This window comes from Mizuhopecten yessoensis, unplaced genomic scaffold (assembly GCF_002113885.1).
Source record: "Mizuhopecten yessoensis strain PY_sf001 unplaced genomic scaffold, ASM211388v2 scaffold10911, whole genome shotgun sequence".
Classification (NCBI taxonomy): domain Eukaryota; kingdom Metazoa; phylum Mollusca; class Bivalvia; order Pectinida; family Pectinidae; genus Mizuhopecten; species Mizuhopecten yessoensis.
Window position 1 is genome coordinate 174,147 of NW_018408783.1, and position 23,937 is coordinate 198,083.

The window sequence follows — 23,937 nt, forward strand, 5'->3', positions numbered from 1 at the left end:
GATAAAAAACAAAACAGAAAAGTCCAAAACAGATACATTGTATTTCAATAATTATATACATTATAACAATATGATTCAAGAGTAAGATTAGAAAGGTCCAAGAACCGATTCTTGAGGAAGAACTGCAGTTATTGATTTGATATAATATTGATAACATTTAATGACGACAGATATTTTTTTCTGACAAATTGCCTTTAAACTATTTATTTTTACACCATTTGTTTAGTTTAAATAAGTGACTTGCATTGCCATACCAAGTCCAATATCTTACTTATATATCAGAAAACAAAGTTCACATCTTTACATTTATCTACATCCGAAGGAAATGTGCTACATACATCTAAAACGTAATTTTCAGTTGAATCTCTATGTTGAAATCCTGGCTGATTTTCACTAAGCATATCATGTTTCATAATAGTATTACATGTATACTTAAAAAGAAGCGTTTTCCCGATATTTTGATAAAAAAAAACAGATGTTAAAGCAATATATCTGTAGTTATTAAAGTCACTCATTTTTCTTTACCTTGTTAGACCTGGAGTTTCACCATTAGTTGGTATGCTATTATACATGATTGACGAGGTTATCTTTGTGAGGTTGAAATAAGATGCAAAACTTTACTAGTTGAACTAACGAAATGTAGAAGATAATGTCAAAAAGGATACTTTTTTATGAAGGTCGGCACTCTCCCTGGTTTTACCATATTTTTCTCGATATTCAATTGTGGGGGCCAACATATCCATATCGTGTTATATGAACATTTTTTTGTCAAATTTGATACTTACTGTATACACGTAAAATTCATGGGGGAAACGACGATGTGTGCAAAAAGATTTCTGCACATCCAGGAACGATTTAAAGATGAACGAATAATCAATTTAAAATAGCTCATCAGAATATGTGTTATATATTGCAATTCAGAAAGACTATACAATACGTACGTATAAGTAATGTATCTTTTAATACGGAATGGAAATTGTCTCCCCTTACATATCCATTGATTGATACACAAAGGAATCGACATACAATTAAAAAACCAAATCAGCCCATTATTACTGATTTACATCTCTCATACGCTCTCTTTCGAATTGTAATATAATTTTAGCAGTATATTTATCAATTATATCTCTCATATCAACATGAATGGGTGTGACCATCTCGCGCAGAACTGTGTAATTTCCAATACTGATCTTCTCCATGTTACTAAGTTCATCAATTACCATGAATATATTCTCCAATCCAGCTCTGCAAGCCTCGTCTAGATAGCCTGATAATAAATTATCGAAGTCGGCCCATTTCGATTGTAGGCGTGGGTGAAGGTGTTTATTCAACTCTACTGCCATTTCATTTTCCAATTTTTTCATCTTTTCCGAGGCTTCCATGTCATTTACTTTCTGTACAAAAAGAACAACCGTAACTTACTGAAAGTGTTTCTTTTCAGAAAGTTATTATATGTATGTCTTTGAAAATAAAGTATACAAAATTGCAAGTTAAATATCACCAAAGAAATCAACATATTGATGAATATTTATTGCTCAAAAAATATCGATGTATTAAGATTGAAAATAGTTAACAAGAATAACAAGTCTAAATGACGACCTCTTCTCTGCTATTAAATGAAAACATTTTGAAAAAAGACAGGTTTTATCATCATCTTCTCACCGTATCCTTGGTGTCGGGTTCTCCATTCCCTGCCTGCATTCTGGCAGTGTAATCGTCAATGATATCACCCATTTTTACATGAATAGGATTCACCATATCCCGTAAGACTTTATAATCTCCAATCCTAATATCCTCCTTGTTCTTCAAAGCATCGAACGCCTGATGTATATTTGTTAAATTTGCTCTACAGACCGGGCTTAAATAAGTCTTTAGTCTACAGTCAAAGTCAGCCCACCTTTCTTTTAATCCTGGACTAAGATGTTTACTAAGCTCCACGACCATATCATTCTCCAATGACTGCATCCATTCTGGAGGATCCATATCACTTGTCCGTTACTGTCAATCTGTATTTTAAAAAAAAATGATTAGACGAATATCACAACATCAGGATCATGGAGAAGTTTTAAACCAAGTTAGAACATAATGTGTCGATGACATTTGATGGAAAGGCCGGTTTATTATGAGATGCCTTATAAAGAAAAAGAAAAAGGAAATAAAACATATCCCATTTAAAATAGGACTTGCGTATAAAAATAGCTCTGATCTAATTCATTGAAGATGATAACATCTATTTTATTAGTCTGACGCCAGAAACAGTAAAGTCATTGCATTGTGTCTTACTTTGATTATTTATGGCACCACTTATTTACGAGTGGCCTAAAATATATCAAACTTTGAAGGCAATATGCCCTTCTTTGAGACAGAAACAGTAACAGTTACTTTTTACAACATATATACAAGAGATAAGATAGTCACTATAAAACAATACTACACATACAATACAAAAGACAGTTTTCATTTATAGAATATCCTAATGTTATCGCATATCAATTCGGATATCTTAAAACCGAAGGCTTCTGGTAGAGAATTATCTTATTTTAAAGACTTCAAAAATAGAGAGAAAAAAACATATAAACAAAGGAAGCGAAAAAATGTATTACCGTAGTTGTTCGTGCAAGCACAAATATATATTAATATACACAAATAGTAATGGGTACCGGGAGAAGATGTGGCCGAAGTGAATTTGCTTTAAATCACTTCACCACAAAATATACAACTTGTCCTGGTAGCATAAAACACAGAAGAATGGTTCCATCGAACACAGAATACACAAAATTGGTCATCCATTGTATAGTAAACAGACGTGAGGTTACAACAGTCATACATTGTATAGCACACAGAAGTGAAGTTACACCTGTCATACTTTGTATTGCACACAGAAGTGAGGATACACCAGTCATACATTGTATAGTAAACAGAAGTGATGTTACATCAGTCATACATTGTATAGTATACAGAAATGAGGTTACAACAGTCATACATTGTATAGTATACAGAAGTGAGGTTACACCAGTCATACATTGTACAGTATACAGAAGTGAGGTTACACCAGTCATACATTGTATAGTAAACAGAAGTGATGTTACATCAGTCATACATTGTATAGTATACAGAAATGAGGTTACAACAGTCATACATTGTATAGTATACAGAAGTGAGGTTACAACGGTCATTCATTGTATAGTAAACAGAAGTGAGGTTACAACAGACATACATTGTATAGTAAACAGAGGTGAGGTTACAACAGTCAAACATTGTATAGTAAACAGAAGTGAGGTTACAACAGTTATACATTGTATAGTAAACAGAAGTGAGGTTACACCTGTCATACATTGTATAGTAAACAGAAGTGAGGGTACAACAGTCATACATTGTATAGTAAACAGAAGTGAGGGTACAACAGTCATACATTGTATAGTAAACAGAGGTGAGGTTACAACAGTCAAACATTGTATAGTAAACAGAAGTGAGGTTACAACAGACATACATTGTATAGTAAACAGAGGTGAGGTTACAACAGTCAAACATTGTATAGTAAACAGAAGTGAGGTTACACCAGTCATACATTGTACAGTATACAGAAGTGAGGTTACACCAGTCATACATTGTACAGTATACAGAAGTGAGGTTACACCAGTCATACATTGTACAGTATACAGAAGTGAGGTTACACCAGTCATACATTGTACAGTATACAGAAGTGAGGTTACAACAGTCATACATTGATTGTATAGTATACAGAAGTGAGGTTACAACGGTCATTCATTGTATAGTAAACAGAAGTGAGGTTACAACAGTTATACATTGTATAGTAAACAGAAGTGAGGTTACAACAGTCCTACATTGTATAGTAAACAGAAGTGAGGTTACAACAGTTATACATTGTATAGTAAACAGAAGTGAGGTTACACCAGTCATACATTGTACAGTATACAGAAGTGAGGTTACACCAGTCATACATTGTACAGTATACAGAAGTGAGGTTACACCAGTCATACATTGTATAGTAAACGGAAGTGAGGTTACAACAGTCATACATTGTATAGTAAACAGAGGTGAGGTTACAACAGTCATACATTGTATAGTATACAGAAGTGATGTTACAACAGTCATACATTGTATAGTAAACAGAGGTGAGGTTACAACAGTCATACATTGTATAGTAAACAGAGGTGAGGTTACAACAGTCATACATTGTATAGTATACAGAAGTGATGTTACAACAGTCATACATTGTATAGTAAACAGAGGTGAGGTTACAACAGTCATACATTGTATAGTATACAGAAGGGATCTTACACCAGTCATATATTGTATAGCACACAGAAGTGAAGTTACAGTGAGGTTACAACAGTCATACATTGTATAGTAAACGGAAGTGAGGTTACAACAGTCATACATTGTATAGTAAACGGAAGTGAGGTTACAACAGTCATACATTGTATAGTATACAGAAGGGATCTTACACCAGTCATATATTGTATAGCACACAGAAGTGAAGTTACAGTGAGGTTACAACAGTCATACATTGTATAGTAAACAGAAGTGAGATTACAACAGTCATACATTGTATAGTAAACAGAGGTGAGGTTACAACAGTCAAACATTGTATAGTAAACAGAAGTGAGGTTACACCTGTCATACATTGTATAGTGAACAGAAGTGAGGTTACAACAGTCATACATTGTATAGTAAACAGAGGTGAGGTTACAACAGTCAAACATTGTATAGTAAACAGAAGTGAGGTTACAACAGTCATACATTGTACAGTATACAGAAGTGAGGTTACAACAATCATACATTGTATAGCACACAGAAGGGATCTTACACCAGTCATATATTGTATAGCACACAGAAGTGAAGTTACACCTGTCATACATTGTATAGCACACAGAAGTGAGGTTATACCAGTATACAGAAGTGAGGTTACAACAATCATACATTGTATAGCACACAGAAGGGATCTTACACCCATACATTGTATAGTAAACAGAAGTGAGGTTACAACAGTCATACATTGTATAGTATACAGAAGGGATCTTACACCAGTCATATATTGTATAGCACACAGAAGTGAAGTTACACCTGTCATACTTTGTATTGCACACGGAAGTGAGGTTCCACCAGTGATACATTGTATAGTAAACGGGAGTGAGGTTACAACAGTCACACTTTGTATAGTATACAGAAGTAAGGTTACAACAGTCATACATTGTACAGTAAACAGAAGTGAGGTTACACCAGTGATACATTGTATAGTATACAGAATACATTGTATAGTATACAGAATTGAGGTTACAACAGTCATAAATTGTATAGTATACAGAATTGAGGTTAAATCAGTAATACATTGTACAGTATACAGAAGTGAGGATACACCAGTCATACATTGTGCAGTATACAGAAGTGAGGTCACACCAGTCATACATTGTATAGTAAACAGAAGTGAGGTTACAACAGTCATACATTGTATAGTATACAGAATTGAGGTTACATCAGTCATACATTGTACAGTATACAGAAGTGAGGTTACACCAGTCATACATTGTACAGTATACAGAAGTGAGGTTACAACAATCATACATTGTATAGCACACAGAAGTGAGGTTACAACAGTCATACATTGTATAGTAAACAGAATTGAGGTTACAACAGTCATACATTGTATAGTGTACAGAAGTGAGGTTAAACCAGTCATACATTGAATAGCATACAGAGGAGAGACACACCAGTCATACATTGCATACCATTCAGAAGTGAGCTTACAACAGTCATACATTTTATAGCACACAGAAGGGATTTTACACCAGTCATACATTGCATAGCATACAGAAGTGAGACACACCAGTCATACATTGAATAGTATACAGAAGTTAGGTTACAACAGTCATACCTTGTATCGTATACAGAAGTGAGATACACCAGTCATACAGAATTGAGGTTACATCAGTCATCCATTGTATAGTAAACAGAAGAGAGGTTACAACAGTCATCATACATTGTATAGTATACAGCAGTGAGGTTACAACAGTCATCCATTGTATAGTAAACAGAATTGAGGTTACATCACTCATACATTGTATAGAATACAGAAGTGAGGTTACTCCAGTTATACATTGTACAGCATACATAATTGAGGTTACATCAGTCATTCATTGTATAGCACACAGAAAGTCATACATTGTATTAAACAGAAATGAGGTTACAACAGTTATACATTGTACAGCATACAGAATTGAGGTTACAACAGTCATACATTGTATAGTATACAGAAGTGAGGTTACACCAGTTATACATTGTACAGCATACAGAATTGAGGTTACATCAGTCATACATTGTATAGCACACAGAAGGGATCTTACACCAGTCATACATTGTATAGCATACAGAAGTGAGACACACCAGTCATACATTGTATAGCATACAGAGGTGAGACACACCAGTCATACATTGTATAGCACACAGAAGTGAGGTTATACCAGTCATACATTGTACAGCATACAGAAGTGAGGTTACACCAGTCATACATTGTATAGTATACAGAAGTGAGGTTACACCAGTCATACATTGTACAGTATACAGAATTGAGATACACCAGTCATACATTGTAAAGTATCCAGAAGTGAGTTTACACCAGTCATACATTGTATAGAAAACAGAAGTAAGCTTACACCAGTCATACATTGTATATCACACAGAAGTGATCTTACACAAGTGATACATTGTATAGTATACAGAAATGAAATACACCAGTCATACATTGCATAGCATACAGAAGTGAGGTTATACCAGTAATACATTGTATAGTATACAGAAGTGAGATACACCAGTCATGCAATGTATAGTAAACAGAAGTGAGGTTACACCAGTTATACATTGTACAGGAGTGAGCTTACACTAGTCATACATTGGAAAGTATACAGAAATGAGGTTACGACAGCCATACATTGTATATCACAAAGAAGTGAGCTTAACCGGTCATACATTGCATACCATACAGAAGTGGGCTTATACCAATTATACATTGTATAGTATGCAGAAGTGAGCTTACACCAGTCATACATTTTATATCACACAGAAGTGAGGTTACATCAGTCATGCATTGTAAAGCATACAGAAGTGATGTTACACCTGTCATACATTGTACAGCATACAGATGTAAGCCTACACCAGTCATACATTGTATATCACACAGAAGTGAGCGTACATCATTCATACATTGTATAGCATACAGATGTGAGCCTACACCAGTCATACATTGAAGAGCATACAGAAGTGACGTTACACCTGTCATACATTGTATAGCACACAGAAGTGAGCTTACACCAGTCATATATTGTATATCATACAGAAGTGAGCGTACACCAGTCATACATTGTACAGCATACAGAAGTGACGTTACACCAGTAATACATTGTATATCACACATAACTGAGCTTACACCAGTCATACATTGTATATCACACAAAAGTGAACTTACAACAGTCATACATTGTAGATCACACAGACGTGAGGTTACACCAGTCATGCATTGTATTGCACACAGAAGTGAGGTTACACCAGTCATACATTGTACAGCATACAGAATTGAGGTTACATCAGTCATACATTGTATAGCACACAGAAGTGATCTTACACCAGTCATACATTGTATAGCATACAGAAGTGAGCTTACACCAGTCATACATTGTATAGCATACAGAGGTGAGACACACCGGTCATACATTGTATAGCACACAGAAGTGAGGTTATACCAGTCATACATTGTATAGTATACAGAAGTGAGCTTACACCAGTCATACATTGTATAGTATACAGAAGTGAGCTTACACCAGTCATACATTGTACAGTATACAGAATTGAGATACACCAGTCATACATTGTATAGTACACAGAAGTTAGGCTACACCTGTCATACATTGAACAGCATACAGAATTGAAATACACCAGTCATACATTGCACAGCATACAGAATTGAGGTTACACCATTCAAACATTGTAAAGTATCCAGAAGTGAGTTTACACCCGTCATACATTGTATAGAATACAGAAGTAAGCTTACACCAGTCATACATTGTATATCACACAGAAGTGATCTTACACCAGTCATACATTGTATAGTATACAGAAATGAAATACACCAGTCATACATTGCATAGCATACAGAAGTGAGGTTACACCAGTCATACATTGTAGAGTATACAGAAGTGAGCTTACACCAGTCATTCATTGTACAGCATACAGAAGTGAGTTTACACCAGTCATACATTGTATAGCATACAGAAGTGAGCTTACACCGGTAATACATTGTATAGTATACAGAAGTGATATACACCAGTCATACATTGTACATCACACAGAAGTGAGGTTGCACCAGTCATACATTGTATAGTATACAGAAGTGAGCTTACACCGGTAATACATTGTATAGCATACAGAAGTGAGCTCACACCAGTCATACATTGCATACCATACAGAAGTGAGCTTACACCAGTTATACATTGTATAGCATACAGGAGTGAGCTTACACTAGTCATACATTGTACAGTATACAGAAATGAGGTTACGACAGCCATACATTGTATATCACAAAGAAGTGAGCTTACACCAGTTATACATTGCATACCATACAGAAGTGAGCTTACACCAGTCATACATTGTACAGTATACAGAAGTGAGCTTATACCAGTTATACATTGTATAGCATACAGAAGTGAGGTTATACCAGTTATACATTGTATAGCATACAGAAGTGAGGTTATACCAGTTATACATTGTATAGCATACAGAAGTGAGGTTATACCAGTTATACATTGTATAGCATACAGAAGTGAGGTTATACCAGTTATACATTGTATAGCATACAGAAGTGAGGTTATACCAGTTATACATTGTATAGCATACAGAAGTGAGGTTATACCAGTTATACATTGTATAGCATACAGAAGTGAGGTTATACCAGTTATACATTGTATAGCATACAGAAGTGAGGTTATACCAGTTATACATTGTATAGCATACAGAAGTGAGGTTATACCAGTTATACATTGTATAGCATACAGAAGTGAGGTTATACCAGTTATACATTGTATAGCACACAGAAGTGAGCGTACACCAGTCATACATTGTACAGCATACAGAAGTGAGCGTACACCAGTCGTACATATGTATACAGCAACATACCCGAATGTATGTAATATTCTTATCTTTAATGTGTTTGCAGATCCTTAATTCACTGGACAGAATCTTAAATTTTGTCGAAGTTTAGCTTGCTATCGCATTTGTGGTCTGACTTTGTATTGTTAACGTATAGTGTGATGCCTGATTGAAGGTTCATGCAATTTTGTTGGTTTTGTTTTGTTTTTGATTGAAAATTTCCTTATTGCTGATTGGTAATCTAGTAATTTACTTAAATTTAAGTTGAAGGAGGAGGGCCTGTCTGTGAGAGAATGGACTGCACGAGGCCAGTAGGGCCGAGATCTGTTTGTTCAACCACATGATGGATAGTATGAGGCTTTTCACCAACTGGAAACATAGAACCCCTTTGTATTAATAACTGACACAATTTTATTGAACAATGTACCGGTAATGAGGTTAACAATAACAAAGCGTCTGTGTGTTTGCAGCATAATCTATGGTTATTCATACATTAATGAATAGTGTTAACTTGTGGACAGGTACAAGATAAATGACTATACAATGTACTGGAAAATGATCATGATTGTCATATCAATATACAAATGTACCAATATGATGAACCCTTGGTATTTTTCAGTCAGCTTAACTTGGTCATTTTTTAAGCGCAAAACATGTAACTCTCAAGCTTTGACAATAGAGCTCTCAACAGGATTTTGGAAAACAGTTTGACATGCTTATTAATGTATTACACACCATACATAGAAAACACGTAAACCAATACGGGTGCATGTGGCCATTTAATAATACCGATTCCAGAAAATAACGACTATATTCGAGACAATAACCTCAATGCCAATTACAAAGTATGACATCACACCTATGATTAAATTAGAAGGAAATTGCTAAAAATAAAACATAGGCATATTCACAGCACGTGTTACAACATATGTCGTCTGCTAGACTAGACTGATCGGGTTTTAACCTCTGGCCTGAAGACATATATTTGGATATAAACATGAGACAAGGAAGTAATTCCACCTATCTAGACAATATGAGGTTCTCAGTCAGTAATTTGATGACGCAGAACGGTATTTCCGTTTATGTGTATGTATTTTCAATATTTTAAAATGTTTACTTAGGTGTATTTTATTTAGCTCGCCTGTATTTTATTCACCCATGTAGGCCTATGTTTATTTGCATTCTATGTTTTAGTTTTTTTAGTATACCTATGTTTGTCGCAGAAATAGCTCAACCGAGCTTATATTTGTATGTTTAGGGTATGCGAAGTTAAATAAATACTCTTGTATCTTGTTTAAAATACATATGAATGTTTTTGAAATAGATTTGATCAATCATTAAAATACCCATCCTTGAATAAGTGTCTTTTACGATCCATAGAACACATCAACGAAATGTCAACATTATAGTTTCGGTTTTTTTTATAGAAAATAACGAATCTGAAAACGCTCAGGATATAGAGTATGTATCAAATAAGTAACAAAATAAATGTATTAAAACTTATAAAAAAAATCTAGCTCATTTATTACTCAACAGATGTAAGGAAAGGCTAAATGTCAATCTAAGTGTTTAAGTCTTAGTTTTGATTCCCACAGTCCACGTCCACCATGATGTGTAGCCAATATGCTTCTTCATAGCAAGTAAAAGTGAAATTAAATAACGGTGGTCATTTTGTATCATTCAGATTAATCGTAAATGAGATTGACATGTTATAGGGCCGATGAATCATCAAAATATCAGTCTAGATGCTTCATTTTGGTCGCTATTAGGCAGGGACGGATACAGGGATTTATTTCAGGTGTTGCCCAAACTAAATTAAAAATGAAAAATTATTAAGCCACAATCTGTCGCTCTTAGTAATAGCGCTCTGAACATGTCCTAGGTTATATCCTGCACTACCATTAAATAAAGATTGACATCAGGGTATATACCGCTGGTTATAATTGAGAAATGCTTTGATATGGTCGTTTATTTATGCTATCATACAGCGGACATATTTTTTTCATTCGCTGTTGCCATTTGGAAGTAGTGGGGAGGCGCGGGTACACTGAGCATCTATCTATTAATATGAGGTATGGGTCAAAGAAGTAATATAGACGGTAAAATCCCATATAACACTGGATCCTAATGGAGGTATGTCCGTAGGATACGAATTACTTAAAATATTATATGGGGCTTTGCCCTATTAATATGAGGTACACATACTTACATTGTACCTCAATAACTGTCAAAATGTTATATGGGGCTTTGCCCTATTAATATGAGTTACACATACTTACATTGTACCTCAATAACTGTCAAAATGTTAACTGTGTGCTTTAGTGGTGGATTCTATGATACTGAAAACAACATATTGTAATCACAATAAATCAGTATTGAAACCACAATTAGAAATACAAGTAACAATGAAATAACTAGGCTCTACCTAGATCTATCAGCCTGTATACAACTTTTAACTTTCAACTTTAGTATTCTCTTTACAAAAGTATAAATGTAAAGAGAAAAACACATGACGACAGTAAATGAAATCAAAAAAATTTGAAATCCGATGTTTAATGCGGGTCTTTAAATATCATTTATCAGCAGGTTGAAAGTTAAGGTTGACTAAACCATCTGTTAGGGATCTTTTTGAACCTTCATAAACGGAAATGATTTACAACTACAACTGTAGTACATTTTGTATGTATACTATCACGGACTTAGATAGCTAATCTAATTCCTTGATATTATATATAAATATATGAATTTCTAACTTTAGCAACCCATGACATCGTCTATAAATAGAAGTGGAAACAAGACCGAACTGCAACACATACATGTAGTAAAGAACCAACGACGTGCTCTATAAATAGATGTTTAACTTCACAATTTTAAGGGAACACTATACACATTTGTAAACTGAATCTATACATTTGTTTCAAAGCAGCGGGACGTATGTAAACAATAGGTCACACGTCGTAGGTCACTACATTGCCTTATTTCTAAACAAGATTAGATTATTCTAACTTGTCATTTGATACGATCACATTTAGCTATGATCGTCTATTTATGTTACACTAGTATCTGTACGCAGGGTACAACTGTCCTTAAATGTACCCAATAACAGACACGGAGAGAGATATTACCAATAAATAGATTCTGAACTTCACACTGTCTCACTCACATATTCATCAATATCTCTTACCTTAAGTCTGTCTTCTGGTCAGTGACAACAGTGTGCAACATCGGCGTGCTGTACAAACGGAAACAATGACCGTGATGTGGTAATTTTCAGATATCTTCAAAATCGGTTGACCTGCATAGCTCTTCCGCGAATACGGTTAAAAATAGATTTAACTTGAAGAGTAGAATTAGAATGCACTCATGTATTGGTATACCTAACCTCCTATCAGGACACAGCTGTCATGCTAATTAAACAGATGTAATGGGTTCATTTGTGTTTCTACATGTTCATCGTGCTGTGAACAACGTCAGTAACTTATGGCAATGGACATGTCATTGCCAAAAATGAAACAAACCACTGTTCGAAATGGATAATGACATAATGATAAAATTTGTGTATGTATAACAATGATACAATATACAGTTGTAAGTTACATTTTATTAGTAAAACAGGTTCTACCATTTTTGATTATGATTACTGAATAATTTGATAATGCTTTTGCAATTTACACAGCTCCATAATCGTTACATATATATATACCATTTTGTATATATGTGTGTATGTGTGTGTCGGGGGGGGGGGGGGGGGGGGGGGNCTGTGTGTCTGTGTGTGTGTGTTTTATCATATAAAAGTATTTTAAAAAATGTAGTTATTTAATTAAAAAGTAGTTTCTATAAAACTGATTTTGAAAATTTGAAAATAATACTAATTTGGATTTTGGCATGTCTATGGAATCCAAATACAGTATAGCAAATTTAATTACCTTTCTTATTAATCTAGTAAGTGTTAAAATCTGTATGTCATATTACGGAGGAGAGGGTTATCAAATTTTGGCCTAATCGTGTCGATTGATCCCATATAAAAGAAAATGGTATGTATATATAAGTATTAAAAGTGCCTATGGAACTAGAATTATACATAGTGATTCGAAGTAATTACGAATTTATGTAAGCGTATGTTAGCAACATATATAACCTATTACATAAAACCCGCACTATTCTTAATAGACATCAAAAACGCGTTATCGAGTTTTTAAATAGATAATTGGAACCAAAGAAAGTTTTCTTATTTATTTTCCGACATTCACAATAAGTTATCTCTTTCCTGATGTCTAACGGTTTTCGTTGATGCCTAACGTATAATTTTCGAATGTTTAGTGGGATCGCCAAAATTTTGAACAGTATACTAGTCTTTCGTTGTATATTATTTGATGTAGTTGGACTCAACATTTTCCGTCTACATCTTGTCTTATATATGTTATCGTATATCCTTTTGTCAACTGTTGCATTTCTGATCCTCCTTGGGTAAAAACAATCCAAAAAGGAAACTCTTTTTCTTTATGATATGAAAATGGGACAAAGGTGCATATATTAGTAATTCTACACACCAAAAAATGTTTCTACTTTACATTCCGTCATAACATAAACAAGTGCTGATCATTTGAATATTGATGGAACATATTTAAAAACAGTGTACATATATACTCATATAGGGATACCGTTAGCGTATTTCTAAGAATGATTACAGGATTACTGATTAACTTTATTTATGTCTTTGTATAGTCAGAAATGACATTTGTATGATTAAAATTAAAACAAGTGTTCCCTAAGCCATTTCCTCAATATCCACTTTGGTGCTCTGATTATCATAAGCATTGTTTCAATCAAGGTGTTAATTGTCCTTTGAAGTTTGAGAAGCCAATTCTGAAGCGGGGACAGCTTTAGACAATTAACGTTGATTTAATATAGACTTTCTAACAGGCCCTTATTCAGTTTGTCCTACAAATGATCGATTAAGGACAATCTTTAAGTTTATATCAACCAATTAAGAACAAGCCTGCTGTTTCTCACTTCAAGTCGCGCGATGCGGCTAATGTGAGGCCTCCCAGCAGAATCGAGTTTTTTTCTTCTGTTTGTTTTACTGAGATCACCTAGAGGAAACAAAATAGATCTGCTGCCCCGATTGCACCATTTGGGATCTTCGTATGTTCTCTCTTTTTCCTGACAGCCATTTTGTCTCCTAGTGCCTGGCTTTGCAGTACATCACGTCTCACCTAAGTGTTTAGCGTTAGTCAAAGTGAGACAGGCAACGGATTCTGTCCCCAGCCAGGGACGCCTGTACCAAAGTCCCAATAGAAAGTATGGTACAGTGTAGTAATGATTACCTTTAAACGTTCAGCATTTTGGGTAATCACAACAACTGATTCAATGTGACCGAGAAAACACTGTGCTATGTGTCTTTGACGTGGTATTTCATTGAGGTATAGCACTCTACAGTCGACATCAGATAATAATAATAATAATAATAATATACAGCATTTATATAGCGCCCTATATAATTTGTAAAATTACTCTAAGGCGCTTTACAACATATGGATAATAGTAATGGTTATAATTGTGAAAACAAACAACAAAGGCTTGCAATCACTTTCATACATTTAACAAGCAATGTGCACATAATTGAACAAATAAAAGGGTGGTATTTACATGACGTCTTTGCAAAGATTCTAAAATGCAGACGTGAAGAGGTGAGTTTTTATGTCCCTCTTGAACTTGGCCAGGGTATTCGACTTCCTAATAGCAGATGGTAAGCTATTCCACAACGTAGCCGAAACCCTCCCAAAGCATCTGTTTCCGTAGGTCACAGTACGAGATTTTGGGACACACAACAAAGATTCTGACTCCGACCGCAGTGATCTTGACGGCTGATACAGGGTAACAAGTTCCTGTAGGTACTGAGGAGCTGTTCCATTCAGTGCCTTGTATGTGTATACCAGAATTTTGTACTGCGACCTGTATCGTACAGGTAACCAGTGCAACGAATAAAGCGCAGGTGTGATGTGCTCTCTCTTTCGAGTACGAGTAACTAGCCGTGCTGCAGTGTTCTGGACCCTCTGCAGACGACTAGTTAGTTTGTCAGATATACCACAGAGCAGGGCGTTACCATAATCCAACCGAGAGGTAACAAGTGAATGCACCAAAATCTTGCATGCATCTGCAGTTAGAAACTGCCGAATACAGCCGATGTTCCTGATCTGGTAGTAACAGGATTTGGCAATAGCGTTCACTTGTTTCTCCATGTTCAGAGAACTGTCAAAGTATACCCCTAGGTTTTTAACAGCTGGAACAGTCTCAATAGTTCTGGCACCGACCTTGAGCTGGAGAGCCATTGTTTGCTGACACTTTGGGGAAAAGACGATTTGTTCCGTCTTTTCCTGATTAAGCTTAAGCATATACATGTTGGCGTTCATCCAGATACTAATATCTGTCAGACAAGCTTCCAGACTTTCTGAGACTGTATTCCAACTGTCCTGTGGTTTTATGACCATGTAAATGTGTGTGTCATCAGCATAGCAATGATAGCGAAGGCTATGGCGACGACAAATCTCTCCAATCGGTTTGGAGTACATACAATATTTTCGGGGTCCTAACACCGACCCTTGAGGAACCCCGAAATCTAGTACTTTGTCATGTGAGGTGGCAGATTCGATGGCAACACACGTTCACTCAGGTATGACTGTATCCAGCATAGTGCGGTATCAGTCACTCCATAAGAGTATTCCAGACGTTTATAAAGTATTCCATGGTCGATGACGTCAAATGCAGCTGACAAGTCCAGCATGACAAGCACCGCTCTGCACTTGTTATCCAATGCGGAAGCTATATCACTATGTACACGTAGGAGGGCCGTCTCAGTAGAGGGCCCATGCGGTAAGCCGATTGCATGTTGTCATGGAGACTGTTTGCATGGAGATGAACCTTTAAACGACGGGACACAACCTTCTCCAAGATCTTAGACAGAAAAGGCAGATTTGAAACTGGGCGGTAGTTTTTCAACTCCACCTTGTCCATTCCAGGCTTTTTTAACAATGGTCAAACATGTGCCCTCTTGAAACATAATGGAACCTTTGACTCAACCAATAATTTATTCATGATTGCGGTAATCAAAGGAAGCAGTGCTTCAAGACATTGCTTGAATAGCTCTGTAGGCTTTGGATCAAGCTCACAGGACTTCGATTGCGAGGTCATGATAATGTTGCGCAACTCGTCCTGGGTTGTTCGTGAGAGCTTTGTCAATGGTTCCTCATCAAATGCAATGTCAGCAGTCATGACAGAGATGTCAATGTCAGCAGAGGTGTTCACTTCAGTAATATTTTCCCTGGCCATTGCATGGAAGCATATGCACCAGCATACCCTACATCCGGCACTCGTACACACATGCAAGCGTACATTACGCACACGGAGAACGTCCTAACAAAACCTTGGCTTTGAATAGTACGTTTAACCTTATAAAACCAAAAGATAGAATTGTCAAATAGAAGTCGAGTCACAATATACACCTTTCATTTTAATGTTAAACACACTTACGACTTATATTGGCAAACAGGTATTGCAAGTCCTTGAATATTTGCCTGTAAATTTTTGCCATTGTGAACAACGCGAGAAAATTTAAAAAAAAACCCAATTGACATTAAACCATATTCAAAGACACAGCGAACAAATCTAAAAAAAAATATATATAAATAAATGAATTATCTAGAAGAAGAAAATGAATTAGTTATGGTACATAAGGCAGTAGCTCGTGGCATAGAATACAAAATTTAAGAAATGTTAGCCAATATGTACCTTGTAAAAATAATTCCAGGGGGCGGGGGGTTCGGCTTGCCAAAATACCAACACCTTAATATCAATACAAAGGAGAGAGAGGCTTGGAATCATCTAGTTGTGATTTCTTTCCATAAGAAAAAAATATCTCATGTACTTTTAAGCATTGTTAGCTGTATTGTACGAATTCAGATAGTTATCGTTATCAATGTTATTGGCTCAGATATTTTGGTGTACCGTTAGCTTTGACTCAGTGTTATTCAATATCTCTAAAAGTTAGCCTGATTGTCGTGTATAGAATGTAGTATTTTTAGTTTCTTTTGTGTCACTTGAAGAGATTAAATGTATATGTATGGATTTCTACAGTCACTTGTTATAGTTTAAACTATTATATCATGCCGGATTTAGCTAGACGATAGATTGGATTCATACAAAAATACTTCATAAAATAATAACATATCCATTTTGCAGGTGAAAACTGTATAGTTGTTTGTTTGATCATATTTTAATGTCTTACACTACTAAGATCGGAATAAGTCCTTTTATACTTGCCTGTGCCTCGGTGATATCGGTTGTCAGACAGCGGTGTGCACTAGTGAGTTTAAACAATTACTTTATGAACGATTGAACATTTCCAGACATATCGATACTCCTTCTACGAACAGATATTAAATAGATTTGACCTCAGAACTGTAGAAATTTCCTTTGTAAACCGGAAAAACCAAACCATAGCCACAAACCAGAGGATATTAAATGTACTGGCAATACAAGTGACGTAATTATAAGTGTGTTTACTTAGGTGTCGCAACAACAATGATTAAAAAACATAATAAGTAATGACGTAATGGATAACGTTACTGTAAAAATAGATTTACCTTGTCTTGGTATTTCACAGAATGAACACAAAATGGGACTACACATTGTACAATACACACACGTTAAAGGTTGGCTGTGTACTTTAATTATAGCCTTAAACTATAAATAGAACAATGATACCCTTTTAACTACACGCAATGTGTATTTGGATTAAGATTTGCGGAATTTCCAGTTTTATGTTGTCATTTTTGTGAACTATTTGAAAACACTCTTGCAAGATTTCTTGCATGAACTTTAAGAATAAAACTTTTCTCTATAGCATTACAAAACACAAACGCATCGAGTGTATCCAAAATTGTATTAACTACGTATGTTTAGGATTACATATAATTAAATGTGATTTTTCAAAATATGATGTAATGTTTAGGTATGTATATAAAGTTCAAATAAAGAAACACAATTTCAAAACCCGATTTGTCCGACAAAGGGTATTCATACCGTGTTTTCAAACGGCTGGTGGCTTGGGTTCATGTAAAATCACATAAAATCATCCATACACTGGGAGTTTATCGCAGCGATTCTGAAAAATAAACATGTACATGAGCAAGAAAATAGTGTGTAAACCATATTAGTAGTATCAACACCGGAATCGGTCATATGTTAGGATATAGTACGTGCTAATAGTGGCGTACGCTAGAAAATGTTATTGTATTTAATGGTCAAATAAAGTAATATTTTATACGTCCCTCGTATTTGCTCGTATATTTCAATATCTTCATTTCAAAGAAATCAACAAAATAATGAAATTATCAATGCTTATTACAATATTTGAGAAAGTCTCCCACAACAGAAATAAAGTCAAACAATTTCTTTCAGAACATTATGTACCTGTTTTATACATGTTATATTTATAAGAACTGATTTAAATCAGCTTTTGAAATTAATGTAAAGAAATAAGAAGACCGTACCCCTCTCCTTCGTTATTTGTTTCTTAATCTGATCCGAGTAGCTTCGTACACGGCTTGCCATTGCTTTATGGACTTTTTCCAGTTTCTTTGCAAATGGCTCGTAGTTTTCAAAACTGATGTACTTATCCTTCATAAGTAAATCAAAGAGATCGCCAATTTTCTTTATGCTGTTTATCTGTTTAGTTGACAGGGGAGCTCCGTTTGAAAAGAGTTGTAACAGTTTATCCCAAGTGTCTTTCATGCCGTCTAAAGGTGCGATTTCGTCATCTAATATTGTTATCATCTCGTTGTGTAAATCCCGCACCGTTTGGGAATAGACACATTCACTTTCCTGGTCATCAACCGCCATATACATAGTGTTGGTCAGATGTGTTTGTTCCCCCTAAAACAAACAATGTTGATATAAAGCGCACGATAAGAATTTCCGTTGATTTAATTCTTTTTTTAACACGCTTAGTTATTTAATATCAAAATAAATTAATTGAAACATAAACTGCAGTGAACAATAAGTAAAAAAGAGGTTTTTGTGAGGGCAGTGATACCGTGTATATGTACAAATGAATCTGAAGGTATTACATGTAACTACTATAGTCAAATGTATTAAAATCCTAACCTAGTTTTAGTAGACATATACACAGACTTTGTTAGTTAAGTCATGCAAAAGACTTTCTAATGACTTTCAGTCAGTCATAAATAAATTGTGTAACAATATTAATTTTGTTACTAACCTCCCCCATAAACAAGGAATGCATTACGTTTGCCTAGTATCAACATAACTGAACGTACACTCATCAGACGACTTCCGGTATATACTTACTACATAGCGGGCTCACTAGTATATCCAAGTAATAACTGGCTATATGTTCACTGTCATACAAATATAGAGCGTATTCTCAAACAGGTTATCTACAGACAAAGTATCCTGTAATACATAGAGTAATTGTCAATCAAGGAATATGCTTATGTATATATTTACTGCTATTACAGAAACACACCGTGAACTCAGAAAATCTCTATTTACGGCTTCACAAGCACATACACATATACTTACTGTAATCCAAGGATTATTCTACATGCAACTATTTAATGATCGTCTGATGTCTTTCGGCGAAACGGGTGGCTTCTGGGAAAACAATGACGTAACAGAAATTCAGATTTGTATTTATATTAGTCCTGACTGACCTACTTATGACAGGATGATCTCATACATATAAATACACGTATGTAATTATTTTTTTATATTTATATCTATGACTAGGTAATAATTGTATGATAATAACGTTAATACACGTATGTACTCATTTTTATATTTATATCTATAACTAGGTAATATTTGTATGATAATAACGTTAATACACGTATGTAATTATTTGTATATCTATATCTATAACTAGGCAATATTTGTATGATAATAACGTTAATACGCGCAATAATTATTTGTATATCTATATCTATAACTAGGTAATATTTGTATGATAATAACGTTAATGCACGCAATAATTCTTACTAACCACACTATGTTTACTTTATCTTTTAGATTGGTTGACATGTTAATACCTATAATATGATACAAGCCAACGTGTTCACTGGTTCAATTGTTAACTTATTCTGTTGTGATATATACGGATGACGGGTTCTAACTAACTTGGTGGACAAAGTTATTTACGATGTTATTGATATGCCAGATTGCATTCAGGAATTAAACGTTTGATTGTTTTCATTGTATACAGGTCCTAACCTTCAGGGGCGGCGGTGGTCAAGTGGTTGAGGCGTCTGACATTCTGCTACCACTAGCCCTTCACCACTGGGTCGCGGGTTCGGGACCTACGTGGGACAGTCGGCAGGTACTGGCTGTAGGTCGGTGGTTTTTCCCCGGGAACTCCGGCTTCCCTCCACCACCAAAACCTTGCACGTCCTTATATGACTATAGCTGTTACTAGGACGTAAAACACGAACAAACAAAACCAAAACCTAACCTTCTGTTTAGCCTATATTGTAGAATTCGTCTCATAATGACAAAAGACATTTGCACCAGACTTCCTGTTTCCTTTCAAAGCATAGCTTTTTTAGATCAAAAAATAAATAAAAAAGTCATGAAATATTTTCGAATATATTAAATGTACCTCAAAAGGTTCACACGTCTTTCTTTTAGTATCAAGGTAACTTTGTTACTGTTTGTACGGTCATTGTAAATTTTGTTAAAAACATTTTAGATACAGAGAAATTTTAGATATTACATGCCGTTGTAATGATATTTTGTTTCAAATGATTAACGAGGAAATAGTCAAGAGAGAGGCGTGAATCTTAGGTGAATAAATAAAGAGGGTTAGAAAGTGTTGGTAAAATATCTAACGAAGGCCTCTTTAGAAACTCTTTGTTCTAACCTTATTCGTCAATAGTCGATATCAACACGGAAATTGTTTTATTTGGAGCAATGTCTTTAATATCAACTGTGTGATGTAAATGCCATTGATTTTGGAATCAGATATTTAATTATCATCGAAGTGAATGTTCAGGATTAAAAACTCAAAATTGTTCAGCATTTTAGTAAGACATTCCTGCTGGTCATGATGAAAATTAATATTGAGAAAAGCGGCTGGAGTAAAACTCACGATCCTATAGATAAATTGGATGGTCGGTTGGCGCAGTGGATACGACATTGACACATTGACACGAGCAGACACAGAATATTTTCGTTTGCTTTTAAGCAGACGAACAAACGTAATGATCTGATATCATCTACGGAACACCTTTCCAACGACATACCACTGAGAAAGAGGCGTGTGTTTTTATCCGCGCCACAGCGACGAATCGAATCGCCTAGAATCGACACTGCAAGCTTTGTCAGTTGGCTGTTTCGCAGCGAGCGAGTGTGACGGACATCTAGATTTCGGATTGTTTTCTACAGAGGGATCTAGGGGAAGCTTTATAATCGACACTATCTTTGGTGATCAAATGTAATTTCGCGGAAGAAAGGTTAAAACTACTGGCACTGAGAGAGTGCTGGGAAAGTCGCTTAGGACTTTTCGCAGGACGCGATGACGTTCCATTAACGGATATGCCATTCTGTGTTTCGACGAAATGAGCAACAGGAGGAGCAGTACTGTACTGTGTGGGAATAGGAATAGCAGCCTTTTTGTCAGAAGACGATTGCGGAACACTGTCTTTGAAAGACATCTGGGCATTCTGCAACACAAATTCCTCCATACTAGTCAACTGGGAGCTGAGTTCCTCTGCAAATGCTCGGACAGCAATGTCTGTAGCTTGCTTCGCCTTACCAGTGACTTCTTTGACATCAGCCTCAACATGTCGGATGCGCGGTTTCAGCGACGAGACACAGTCAACAGCCGATGAAGCGCTGGACATTGCTAGACTGACACAGTCATTTTCCCGTCAATGGTCCTGATATCATTGTGAATGGCCGAAGCACTGCCAAACCGGTCGTCATTTAGACGAGATATTCCAAGACTAATGTCTTCTATCGATTTTGATAGGTTGGACATTTCCTTGCTAACCAAAACCCTAGATTGCTCTAGAGTTGCGACTTTAGAACCAACAACAAAAAGTCTCTCAGGGAAATCTACTTAAGAAGATAAGGTAGAGTGTTCACTGTCCAGGACTTTAGTAATTGAATCGCATGCCTTGCGGAGCTGGGATTTAATGCTGGATATATATGAGTCTCTTTTACCGAATTAATCCGGTTTTTCGAAGTTTCTCTTAACTCATGATGTAGTGCATGAAGCCTTGCCAGCTCAATTTTCAGAGAATCAATGTGGCACGACTTACTGGGAGACATTCTTTTGGGTTACTAACGGAAACATTCAAACCGGAAGTGTCCAGCTGGCTAGCGGACCGAGCAATCCGTTGAGACGAGAATAATACATCAGCTAACTCCGATGCTGACTCACCATCCAGGAGTTGCTGTAGAACATAACAATATTTCGCATACTTCTCCTAGGCTTGGCCCTTGATAGTAGTTTTGCGTGTAACAAGTTTTGAGGACGGACACCCGTCAATGTCCTGAGCACGATCATAGAAAATGGCTCGATAACAGGAAATTTGGTTTTTGAATTAGCCGCGATCTCTATCCATTTTGAAATGTACTCAGTTTTCGGAAGATGGAGCAAAGCTCTGTCAAACGAGGATGCAGATGAATTCGGATCTCGAGAAAGTTTGTTTTCTGACGACATAACGGCATGCACAATAAATAATGCAATAAATGATACCTTACAGTTGATAATAAGGGGTATAGATTGTTCATCGTGCGAATGCGCGATAGAACTCCATTGTCAGTGCGGCGGATCAGTAGAGCGTGACGAAATTTTGTTGATTATACAGGTAAAGCTTACTTTGGTGTATATATATCAACAACAGTATATAGAGCGTCAACTAACAGATGGTCACAAGTCACATTGCAAACTCAAACATCACTCGGCAAGAAACTCAAAATGTTCCACACACTTACTGCGTCAGTAAGATATTCCAGAACTCAGAATTCTTTCTTGTACACCATCTTTCCAGGGGAAAATATCCGCTGAACCGACGAAACATTCCAAGGGCGGTCACTCATTCGGTCCAACAGTATAGAGAAGCTAGGATTGTATGGAGACGGTAGATTTGTATAGAGAAGCTAGGATTGTATGTAGACGGTCAATTTGTATAAAGAAGCTAGGATTGTATGGAGACAGTAGATTTGTATAAAGAAGCTAGGATTGTATGGAGACAGTAGATTTGTATAGAGAAGCTATAATTGTATGGAGACGGTCAATTTGTATAAAGAAGCTAGGATTGTATGGAGACAGTAGATTTGTATAGAGAAGCTATAATTGTATGGAGACGGTCAATTTGTATCAAGAAGCTAGGATTGTATGGAGACAGTAGATTTGTATAGAGAAGCTAGGATTGTATGGAGACAGTAGATTTGTATAGAGAAGCTAGGATTGTATGGAGACAGTAGATTTGTATAGAGAAGCTAGGATTGTATGGAGACAGTAGATTTGTATAGAGAAGCTAGGATTGTATGGAGACAGTAGATTTGTATAGAGAAGCTAGGATTGTATGGAGACAGTAGATTTGTATAGAGAAGCTAGGATTGTATGGAGACAGTAGATTTGTATAGAGAAGCTAGGATTGTATGGAGACAGTAGATTTGTATAGAGAAGCTAGGATTGTATGGAGACAGTAGATTTGTATAGAGAAGCTAGGATTGTATGGAGACAGTAGATTT

At 35.8% G+C, this 23,937-nt stretch overlaps 2 protein-coding genes across 7 annotated transcripts; both read right to left on the reverse strand.

Moving 5' to 3' along the window:
• Positions 1-39: 39 nt before the first annotated feature.
• On the reverse strand, positions 40-12,863 carry LOC110463460. 3 transcript variants are annotated; one of them, XM_021518074.1, is made up of 4 exons: positions 12,344-12,863; positions 11,439-11,498; positions 1,663-2,006; positions 40-1,394 (listed from the first exon to the last, which is right to left on the reverse strand). In XM_021518074.1, exons 3-4 carry the CDS (start codon positions 1,981-1,983, stop codon positions 1,053-1,055), a joined length of 663 nt encoding a protein of 220 aa, XP_021373749.1. In that variant the 5' UTR covers positions 1,984-2,006; positions 11,439-11,498; positions 12,344-12,863; the 3' UTR covers positions 40-1,052. The 3 variants fall into 3 exon arrangements, with proteins under 3 accessions (XP_021373749.1, XP_021373750.1, XP_021373751.1); XM_021518075.1 differs by lacking the exon at positions 11,439-11,498; XM_021518076.1 differs by lacking the exons at positions 11,439-11,498; positions 12,344-12,863 and adding an exon at positions 11,369-11,397.
• A 5,222-nt stretch (positions 12,864-18,085) lies between these two features.
• On the reverse strand, positions 18,086-19,864 carry LOC110463461. 4 transcript variants are annotated; one of them, XM_021518078.1, is made up of 3 exons: positions 19,762-19,864; positions 18,711-19,092; positions 18,086-18,322 (listed from the first exon to the last, which is right to left on the reverse strand). In XM_021518078.1, exons 2-3 carry the CDS (start codon positions 19,063-19,065, stop codon positions 18,309-18,311), a joined length of 369 nt encoding a protein of 122 aa, XP_021373753.1. In that variant the 5' UTR covers positions 19,066-19,092; positions 19,762-19,864; the 3' UTR covers positions 18,086-18,308. The 4 variants fall into 4 exon arrangements, with proteins under 4 accessions (XP_021373753.1, XP_021373755.1, XP_021373754.1 ...); XM_021518080.1 differs by having other exon boundaries at positions 19,706-19,763; XM_021518079.1 differs by lacking the exon at positions 19,762-19,864 and adding an exon at positions 19,528-19,699.
• Between the last annotated feature and the right edge of the window lie 4,073 nt (positions 19,865-23,937).